At 51.6% G+C, this 11,368-nt stretch overlaps 1 protein-coding gene across 3 annotated transcripts in view; it reads right to left on the bottom strand.

Annotated features, from left to right (window-relative positions):
- Positions 1–489: 489 nt before the first annotated feature.
- RBCK1 (RANBP2-type and C3HC4-type zinc finger containing 1) overlaps positions 490–11,368 on the bottom strand; it is a 152,137-nt gene continuing 141,258 nt past the window's right edge. For all 3 annotated transcript variants that reach the window (XM_085619547.1, XM_085619549.1, XM_085619548.1), the window contains 2 exons: positions 1,147–1,290; positions 490–762 (listed from right to left, as the gene is read on the bottom strand). In XM_085619547.1, the coding sequence (XP_085475673.1) occupies positions 682–762; positions 1,147–1,290 (225 nt within the window). In that variant the 3' untranslated portion in view covers positions 490–681. The remainder of the gene's footprint in view (positions 763–1,146; positions 1,291–11,368) is intronic.

Here is an 11,368-nt window from a genome sequence, read left to right as displayed (position 1 = left end):
CAATGGCTTTACAAGTAATGCGATGCGGTTCACAAATGTGCACTTTGTACTGTCTCCACTGTTGTAAGAAACAATGCTGTCTCCTGACCACGCAGAAATGGGGAAAACCATGTGCAGTAGGACTGAAGACAGGCCTAGTTTCACATGGCTTGGACATACGCAAGCAAACAAGTACATACTACCCTAGCCCCCTGGTCTAGCCAATGTACTATATACAATGCACTTGCTGCTCCTCACTTAAAGAAGCATAAATGCGCGGCTTGCAATTGACAGAGAACCATACGAGACACTTGCAGCTCCCGCCGAAGAGAGTTCAATGCGATTCCTGTCATTCCATTGGAAAGACCGGCTTGAAATAGGCCCAGTGGCCCCCATCGCAGAGTTTGGTGCACTGCAGTGCATGCACTTACGTGTTCATCAGCTTTTATATGGGCAATTATTCTAGAAGCGGTTCAGCATGTGCAGCAAATACATGGTCTGTAGCAGGGGTAGGTTTTGATTAATGTATTTATTTAAAAAAAAAACCACTTTCTTTGGCTGGAATGATTGATTAGTGTAAGCATAACAACTGATTGTCCATCATCTGCGATCATTCTAGACTTTCCCCATTCTGCAAGGGTGTAGTACTTGAGTATCAGGTAGTGGATCTTGCGGGTTCTGCCCCAGCCTTGGCTTAGTAACTCAGTGGCAGTTCTGACAGTTTGGATGGCAGGGAGCACCATTGAGTTTGCACTTGCAGCCCCCGGATGTATCTCCAGAGCCCTAGAAGACAAAGCAGAACACAACATGGCTGACTTCACAGTCTGCATACCCACACCTCAAAAGAGTCTCATCCCACCCCCTCACCAGGGTTTATACGCGTCCTAACATACGTCTTCATATATCACAACTGACCTTCCTTTCTACAGGTCTTCTCTTAGACTAGCCATATTCCCAGTCTGGTTTTCCAGGGACTGGCCCTTTACTAGCATGTCTTTCCTTTAATTGGCCTTGCTCACAGCCCCTCTTTTCTCATACTTGCTGTTCCCCCAGCATGCCTTTCATTGGCCCTTCTTTTTAGGGTCAAATGGGCCGCTCATAGTGTTGGCTATGCTCACAGTAGGTCTCATAATCTGGCTTACCCGGTAGTTCTTTTCTTACACTCACCTTTGGTCCCCAGCGAGGCCCCTTCGTCACCCAGCAGATCTCAGTGTGACAGACTGCACATTTCAACCAATCACAGCCATCCTTCTTTTGAATAATGATCTGGCACTGGGGGCAAAGCATAGCAATGCCTTGCTGCACCATCACCTGTAAGGAATCATAAGAACAATGAGCCCCAGAACAGCTTAAAAAAACACAACACACAAGCATACAGCGACAAGGGTTTTTAGGGCCACTTCGTCCAAAGGCCTGGAACCAGAAACATACAGATGTCATCTTGGTGATCAATGTAAGAACATACAAGTAGTCCGAGTAGACGAGTTAAAAATGTAAAACCACATTTCCTAAGGGCTTGCGTTGCCCTTGCAACACCAGCCCTTAACTGGAATTTACTATGCTATGCAAACCCAGCTTGAGTGGCTCTGCATGAATTAAAACTCCAACGTACCACAAGGCAGCGCATTTTGCTGCCTTGCATTACCTTGCAGCAGGGAGGCGTTCAATGGGAAGAGTTTGGGCTTTCCCACATATCCACTCCTGGATTTTGGCGCATTCCTAAATTTAGAAAGAGTTGTAAACAAGGGAATGCATCAAAACAGCAAGCCTCCAGGACCCAGGTGTATTGAGGAGAATGCCTTTATTTCTCCTGGTTACTTACTTTTTCTATGTGTGATTCATTTTGCATCACACATAGAAAAAGGAAAATGCCTTAAGGATTGTTTTTGTGCAGAAGGTGGCCCTTCTTGCACAAACCAAATCCTGCTCATAACGCAAGCACCCTTGCACCATATTGCAAGGATGCCTATGTTGGCACTAGGCAACGCAAGGAGGCCATAGAAATGTGTCATATCTTTGTAAATTTGGTGCATTTCTGCTCTCTCCCTTTCACGCTGCGCAGTAAGTTGCCTTGCTGCGCTGTGTTGCATGAAATGTTAGTAAATCTGCACCCTACTATCAGATTTCACATATATGACACCCTGGAGGCTAATTTATGATCAAATTGTGCAAAACACATGGATATGTGAACATAGCAGAACCACTAGATCCCTATTTGAACTTGGGGATCGCTGTACTGCAAGATCAAAGCAAATCCCAGAAGTACACACCCCAACTTGCTGATCCATAAAGTCCACCTATTAGAACAAACAGGACAAAGGATTACATATCGTACCATAAATCAAGGACTATTGTTTTGTTTGCTCTCGTCTCTTCCCCAATGTATTGGAAATTGTTACATCACAGGCAGGACCGCTAAAAAGCTTCCCAAGACATTGTCTTTTTCAACATTTTGTAACAGGTCTCCACGCAAGTACCACCAGCTAGCACAGACCCCGCACGCTACCCTTTCTTAGCCAAATATCCAGCTCGTGATTTTTTTTTTTATATCATATCACATTTTATTGAGTTGAACACAGACATGTACATTGATATACCATACTGGAACATAAATACATCCTGATTATACGCTTCAGTTCTCCCTGTGACCCAAAACAATTCAAAAATAAATCCAAGTTTTCGTACGATGTCCTCTCCTCCCCTTCCTGGGGTATATATATTTCCCCAAAAGTCTGAATTTCCTCATCCAGTGAAGGAGAAGAGGCCTCCACCTTTCCAGAGGAATCCTTCTGTACCAGGCCCACCCTGCCCCAGCTCATGATTTACAACCTATGGCAAGACGTGTGCAAGAGCTTCTCCTGAAGGTGCACCTTTTTTGAGCTTGGTCACCCTTTCTGTTATCTACTTTTGTGGAAGGGTCATTTTTTTAGTCTGGTTTTACAATTATTTTTTTTTTTTTTTTTTTTTTTTTTTGAAACCGTTTATTACAAATCTCAAGAATATACAAATATGGGCCCACAACCTTCCGGCCGGCCGCTAGGAATGGCAGAAACATATGGCATACGTTCATAGAACACTTGGCGTTACAAAGGAGCATAAGCAGGAGTTATAAACATCATGGGCCACAGCCATAATACCCCACAGTACGGTTTCATTTTATACAAACAACAAGAAAACAACACCCACAAGGCTACCCACAGTCGAAAGTAGCAGCACGTGCTCCCCAATGGGGAACCCCAACTATCAGAGGAGTCCAAGGAGGGGAAGGGAGACAGAGCGAGGACTGGGGGAACCCTGTGCCCGGGGCTAGGGGAAGGAGTCAGCTAAGGGGACGGGGCTGGTGAGGCAGCGGGCAGCAACGGTGGCGCGCAAATACTCCCACGGTAGGCGTTCCAGGGGCCCCACACTTTCACCCATGTCCCAGGCTTACCCCTCGCCACATACACCACCTTTTCTCGAAACATGCACCAGTCCATGTGCTCTTTCCAGGCCGACACCGCCGGGGGGTTCTGGGATCCCCACAGTTGCGCAATATCACGCTTAGCAATCATATATCCCAGAGTCACCCACCACGTTTGCGGAGCCGAGTAGTCAGTTGGTTCCCACACATTCAACAGGCATCTCCTCGCTTCCGGCAGCAGCGCAACACGCGTAACCACTCGCAGGACCTCGTGCACACCGCGCCAGAATCGCTCCACCTTCGGGCATTCCCATAAAATATGCAGGAAGGTCGCCACGGCACCACAACCACGCTTACACAATCCATCCTCAGTATAGCCCATACGCTGAAGCCTTGGCCCCGTCATGTAGACCCGGTGGAGTATCTTAAGCTGGACGAGGCGAAGGCGAGCCGGTATAGCCACCTCCCTCGGAGAGGCCACCGCGGAGGTCCAGTCCTCATCGTCCAATTCCAGACCGTCGGCAACCCAAGCCTCGCGAAGGCCAATCAGCAAGCCCGATCGATCATTAATCAGTTTTTTATAAATAAGGGAGATCGTACTGTCTGGGACGTGGGCATCCAGCACTCTATCCTCCAGGGGGGAAGACTCCGGGATGGAGGCGACGTCTGGGAAGACGGAGCCCAGTGCATGACGGATCTGCAGGTATCGAAAGTATTCACTGCCCTGCAACTGAAACTCCGTCTGCAGCATCTCGAATGTTTTAAATCCTCCCCTCGACCAGAGATCCCCCACTTTACTGATGCCTATCATGTCCCATTTCTCGAAGCCCTTCGAGGTCCAGAGAGAGCCCAACTTCTCAGACGCATACAGCGGTGACGCCCGGGTCAAACGGTCCATCCACCCCATAGCTGCATTAGCCGCATGCCATACTCTGACCATGACACGCGTAGGTCCCGTCAAGCGAGCGTCGGGCGCGCCAGAGTAGAGCGCTCGATTGTAGTCGCCACCTGGCAGTAGCATCTTGTCCATCTCAAATGCCGGGTTCAAGGCGGGCCCATAAAGGCCATGGTTAATTGCAGCTAGCTGGGAGGCCCAGTAATACCGTTTAATATCCGGGAGGGCAATCCCCCCGTCATACCATGGGAGTGTCAACTTCGCCAGGGCAATGCGCGGCCTCCCGTCCCAGAACAGGCGGCGCTGTAAACTCTCCACCTCACGAAAGTAGCGCGCCGGGACTGGGTCCATAGTGTTCTGGAGAGCGTATAAGAAACGTGGCAACGACATCATCTTAAACAACGCCGCCCGGCCGAGCGGCGAAAGCGGCAGGCGCCACCAGCGCACGACGTCCTCCTTCAAGCGCTGGAGAGGGGGAAGCAGGTTCCGCTCGTAGCGGGCCTCTGGGTCCAGAGTAATGTAGACACCCAGGTATCGAAACCCCTGAGAGGCAATCTGAATCGGACAACCCCGCGGAAGGACAGGAGCCTCCCCAGAGAGCACATACACGCATGATTTAGCCCAGTTGATGACAAGGCCTGAGTTCCGGCCAAATGAACGTAAAACATCAACCAGGACTATGAGTGACTTACGTGGGGAGGCTAGGTACAAAAGGATGTCGTCAGCGTATAGGGACACACGGTCCTCATACTCGGGGGTCCAACGGAGACCACGGATGGAGGGGTGCCACCGCAGCCACTCCGCCAGGGGCTCCAAGGCCAGCGCAAACAGGAGCGGCGACAAGGGGCAGCCCTGTCGCGTGCCCCGGCCCAGCTCGAATGGGGCCGAAACTCTTCCATTCACCACCACCTGCGCCAATGGGCCCGAATACAACAATTTGACCCAACTGATGAAGCCCGGGCCGAATCCAAACTTCGCCAGCATCGCCCAAATGTATGGCCACTCAAGCGTGTCAAACGCCATAGTGGCGTCTAAGGACGCCAAAATGGCCGGCTCCCGCACGAATGGGACACGTGCGAGCACCCCGTGCAAGCGCCGCAGATTAAGGGCCGTGTTGCGATGGGGGATAAAGCCGGACTGGTCTTGGTGGACCAGGTCGCCCACCACGCCGACCAGCCGATTGGCCAGCACCTTGGCGAGAATTTTGGGCTCCGCATTCAAGAGCGAGATAGGCCGATAGGATGTGACCCGGTCCCGGGGCCTCCCCTCCTTGTGGATCACCACGATAGTAGCCAGACGCTGGTCCGGCGGGAGGGAGCCCAGCGAGTGGGCCGCCAGGAACATCGCGCGAAGGTGGGGTGCCAGTACATCTGGTCGCAACTTATATAACTCGATAGGGATGCCATTCGAGCCCATGGCCTTGCCAGAGGCAACCGAACGTATGGCGAGGGCAATTTCGTCGGATGTAGGAGCGGCATCCAGCGACACCCTGTCCTCCTCCGAGAGGGAGGGCAGCGCGATATCCCTAAGCAGGGAATGGGAGTCCTCCTCCGAGCAAGGAGAAACCGGAGAATACACCTCGCGGAAATAATCCGCGAAACAGGAGACAATTTCTTCTGGCTCGGTGACACTCACACCATCCGTCCTCTCAATCAGCGGGACCACACGATTCACTCTCTCCTTTTTATCCAACCACGCTATCAGTTTGCCCGCCTTATCACCCACATCATACAGTCGCCCCTGTTGCTCCCTACTGAGGCCCCTGGCCGCCTCCGTAACGAGGGCCCTGTAGGCCGCCTGCTTAAGTTGTAGGACATGTAGTGCAGCATCCGTCACTCCGCCCTCTAAATCACCCTCCAATTCAGCAATTTCGGCCTCCACCCGGGTAACCTCCTCCCGCTCGCGCCTCCGGGCATGGGAAATAAGGGACAGGGCCTCTCCTCTGAGAACTGTCTTGAAGGCTTCCCACAAGGAGATAGCCGAAGGGACGGACCCCACATTCTCATCAAAGTATCGCTGCAAGGATTTAATCACAGCAGCGCGAATGGTGGGGTCGCGCAGGTACCAGGCATTGATGGGAACTACCCTGCCCTCACCCCTCGGAAGGACATCAAAATGGAACAGGAGCGGGGAATGATCTGAGATACCCCGCGCCAGATGGCGCACCTCCCCCACACTCCCAGCATAGGCCGCTGGGACAAGGACATGATCAAGCCGTGAGAGGCTACCATGGGCCCCCGAGTGGAAAGTGTACTGCTGCTGCGTGGGATGTTTTAAGCGCCAGCAGTCCACCAATCCCAGTGTATCCAAGAGGCCGGATAGCCACGCCTGGGCCCGGGGGAGGTCCCTAGGGGGGTGACGATCCAGAGTCACAGAAACCACCGCATTGAAGTCTCCCCCAACCACTAGGAGTCCCCCCGGAAGGCCCAGGAGGAGGCGCCCCAGGTCTGCAAAAGTGGTCGCCTGTAGCCCCGGTGGGACGTACACTGATACAAAGACCACTACTTTGCCTTCCATTCTCCCCACTAAAACAGCATAGCGTCCCCTATCGTCATGGCGCACCTCATCAATTTCCAACGGGAGCGAGTTCTTCACCATAATGCCCACACCCCGTGAGCCCGACGTGAAGCCCGAGTGGGCCACCAAACGATAGCCACGCCTATTCATGGCACAAAAAGAGTTTCCAATAAGGTGTGTCTCCTGCAGGAAGACTACATCGGGTGAGATTCGTTTCAAATACTGCAGGACCACACCTCGTTTGATCCTATCCCCCAGTCCATTAACGTTCCAAGACAACAAAGTCAAATCCCTACCCCCCATCACACACAGGAGCCATCAGTCGTCCCCCGGAGAGCACCTTAAAAACAATACAGAGAAGGGTTTGCCTTGTGGTAAAAACGAACAACACCCCACCCCAACTCCCCCACCCCAACAGAACTCCCCCCCTCCCTGCACCCCTGCATGAGCCCAAACAGCCCCCCCAAAGTGCAGTGTGCCTGTCGCCCCATAGATGGTGAAACTAACTAGACCCCCAGAGGAGGCGGGAGAACCCCCAAGAGACCCCACACGACCTCCACAGGAGGAGACTTACTCGAGCAGGCGAACAGTCAAAAGTGACATCAATTTTGTCCAGAGCGAGGCATAATATTAGTCCCTCAGTCCTGATCCGGCGGGCCCTCTCCCCCCACCGCTCCCCCCCCACCCCCCCGATCCCGATCCCCAGGCAAGGTATCTAGCCAGTCCCCGGCTGCTTCGGGGCGATCAAAAAAGTGCGTGCGGCCATCCAACTCCACCCGCAGCTTAGCCGGGAAAAGCATAGCGTACTTGAGATTTAGGTCCCGTAGACGACGTTTGACTCCGAGAAAGCTTAGTCTCTGCTTTTGGACCGCTGGGGTGAAGTCAGGATAAAAATTTATATCCATATTGTCGAGTCTGACCGGCCCCTGTAGTCTGGAGGATTGCAGGATAGCGTCTCTGTCCCGAAAGTTGAAAATCCGGGCGATGAGAGGCCTCGGGGGGGCTCCGGCCTTGGGCCGTCCCCCGGGAACCCTGTGGGCCCGCTCCACCGCGAAGAATTTACTCAATCCCCGGGGCTGGAGGTGGGTGAGAATCAAGTCCTCCACGAATAGATCCGCCGCCGCCTCCTCACGTCCCTCAGGCACCCCGAGAATACGGACATTGTTCCTCCGGGCCCGACCCTCAGAATCCTCCAAGCGACGATCCATCAGCGCGCTCGCCTGGCCAAGCCGGCGCACCTCCTTTTGGAGGGCTGCCACATCCGTCGTGAGGCCCGATGTGGTGTGGGCCAAAGAATCGACCCGGTCATTAGTCTTGGATAGATCGGCCCTTACCAGGCCAACATCCACGAGGACCGAGTCAATTTTCTGCGCCAGAGAATCAAAACGCTGGTCCACCGAGGCCTTCATCTCAGCGATAGCGCCCATCACGTCCAGCAGGGTCAGATCCGCGGGCAGAGCAGGAGCATCAGTCGGGCCCTCAAGGGACCTACGCGGTACCTCGGGAGATCCCTTCTGGAGGGTATAGCGGTCCATGCTGTTAGACTGATGGACTGCGCCACGTCGGGTCGATTTCACCTTTGCCCGATCTCCATCTTGCTTTGTGGACATGGTTCCAGTCCCACGGCCGTGCCAGGCACGTCGTAAAGGGCGGGCAAGCCGGTTCACGGGATCCGGGGGGGGGTCACCACAGGGCCGCGGGGCAAGTCACAGCCGGCGGGCCGGCAGGGCACCCCAACGGGGCCACACCACCTCACAGTGCCCCGCGACCCAACCTCGCCGAGACAGCAAGGAGGGTGCAAAAGCGAAAGTGAAAGTGCGGGGTACGCGAGCCGCCGCGCCCAGCCCGCCGCTGTTGTTGACTTTGCCTCCGGATCACCCCACAACTCCAATCCGGGGTCCGGCGTGGAGAAGGCCGCAAATCTCAATCGGTGCTACCGCCGGGGTCCGAGGTCCAATTTGGAAGCGGAAAGCGGGTGCCACCTCAGCTCGGGCTCACCAACACAGTCCCCTCATCTAGGACAGGATATTGTCAGGATATATGTAGGAGGTCGCGGAGGTCCTCGGGAGCCTCACACCTACGCGGCCATCTTGGTTGCGCGCTAGGCTCCTCCCCTCTGGTTTTACAATTTTGATTGGCTAAATATTTCCCTCTCTCTTCCCACACATTTCCATGAATACTAAGCTATGCAGACAGTTCTAAGGATCTTCTCTGTGGCTGATCCTTGAAAGGTACACATGCTTTGTTTGGGGGACTCTATCCTTGTGACTTTCTATCCTCAGTCAAAGTCACAAGTATGCCAAGTACTGCAGCAGGCCATTTCTCTAATGGGAGAAAGCTGGTCACATATAGGTAGAAGGATTTGGAAACAGGCAGATTACCTGTTTCCGCTGTATCAGTGCGAGAGAGGCTACTCTGTGGGAGAGCCCTCAACCGAGCATCCATTCTGGTGGTAAATTTGCTAGGTATACACAGCTGTGAATATCTCTTGGTCGAGAACCACCAATTCACAAGGCTCAGGGTTTCATGATACCAGATGACCTATTCCAATCTAAACAAGTCATAGGAGGACCAGGGTATAGAACTCTTGTCTCATTCAGGTCCTGTGATCAAAACCTTCTAGCACATCCAGTAGTCCCTCTCAAATTCCATTCACTGGAGGTTATTTCACTTCTGCCAGTAACACCAGTACTCGGGTACCAATGCCAGCCTGGACCCCTCGCAGCTGACAAGTGGGCCTGAAACAATCACGTGAGAGTCAAGGGAAAAGAGCGACCACAATATCATTAATCCAGATAAACGCGACCAATGTGATATCCTATTATATCCTTGTGAACCGTGACAACGTTGAAAATTTGCTGAGCAATGCCACCTTAGGCTGCTGGAAGTTCCCTTTTTACACCACAGAAGTTAAAGAAGCCACCTTCTAACAGTTACAAATCAATAAAGACTTGGTAGACACCAGAGCGAGGCATGGCACAAGATATATCTGTTCATGAGTACATTACGGTCAAGGACACCAATTTGCCAATTGATGGCAAGCCTGTATTTTTACCTTGCCCCAATAAAGCCCTTGAAAAAGGAAAAAGGGAGGGTGGCAGCTACATTCATGAGTTCCTTTACTAAAAGGTAACAAATGGCGGTCTGGTAGCTTTTACAGGCTTCAAATCCTTTAAGGCCACTAAAAAGAGACAATCTTCTGTCCCAATCAGTCTTCCACAAAGCACAGATTTCACTCCAAACACAAGTCTATCTCCAAGTCGACAACTTCCTGCATGCACATGACGCCTATTACAGTAGATCAGTTCCTAATCACATCAGTGATTCAGAAGCACCTATACAAGTGCGAGGTCAACTTTTCTTTCAAACCTAATGGGGTTTCACCACCCAAGAGTAATGGGCAACAAGAATAATACAGGAAGGTCTCTTTTCCTCCTTTCATCCCCCCTGTGGTTTCTCTCCAGAATCTCAGGAATCATTTTCAGCCATTTTACAAAGGCTTCCAAAACACCTGCTTCTAGTAACTCGTACCAGATCATGAGACAGAAAGGCTTGAGGTTGGGTACTTCATTGTCCTCATTATGACCGGGAAAACTTGCCTATTTTTTACCAATTTGACCTGAATCAGTTTCACTGTGTGGACTTGTTTCACAATAGTACCGCTGGTACAAAGTCTGAACTACATCAAGGGGATTGGCTAGCATTTGTTGACTTCCATCTGTTTATATCTCGATAAAGAAGGCATCACCAATATCTAAGATTTGCAAAACTGATGGTCACCACCAATGATGCAGATGCCTCTCATATCAATATCATCAGTTCAAGGAGCTCTCACAAAGGGGATCTCTAAAGAGGCCTCCTGTCTTTGTCTGCAGAAGTTCATGTATGCAGCCTCCATTAGAGACAATTACAAAATGACTTTGGTGTGCAAGACCCTTCACAACTTGGGTTTCTCCTTAATATAAAGAAGGTCAGCTAGTCCTTTATGCAAAGACTACAATATATAGGGGATTCTAATTGATACTGCCCTGGAAACTGCCAATTTGCAGTTAGTGAGTGAGAAGTCTTCTCATACAAACAAGCAGTCAATTCGTTTTGAGACCTCAGACATCAACTTGGTGGTTTCTTAGGCTGTTAGGCGCCTTCATCTTGTGTGTCCATGTGGTTCCTCTTATCCTTCCGAAATTGAGAGGCTTCTAACTCAATGTGGTCCTTCCTGGGGCCAACTTCAGAATCTGCAGTGTAAGACAATTCTTATCTTAAATCAAACTGCAGACTCTCTTACGTAAGGCCGCCAGGAAGTAAATATCAAGGCAGTGGTGTTGCAGAGGTGTCATGGGTCCTAATGCAACCAAGGCAAACGGGCCTTTGGTCACCCAGCTTGCTGTTAAATGACAGCCATATCTATCCAAGTTGGAGGTGCAGTGGGAACCTCTCACCTCAAGGCTCCGGTACCACTGCATCGGATGCTCTTCTTATTCTACCTATCATTCACATCTCTTCTCTATCCCTCTCTCCTTTCCTTCCTTTCACATTCTCCCTAACCACTTCCACTTTTTCCCTCTCAAACTCACTCG

This window comes from Triturus cristatus, chromosome 7 (genome assembly GCF_964204655.1).
Source record: "Triturus cristatus chromosome 7, aTriCri1.1, whole genome shotgun sequence".
Classification (NCBI taxonomy): domain Eukaryota; kingdom Metazoa; phylum Chordata; class Amphibia; order Caudata; family Salamandridae; genus Triturus; species Triturus cristatus.
The sequence above is the reverse complement of the archived record's forward strand: the minus strand, read 5'-3'. Positions and strand labels throughout refer to the sequence as shown.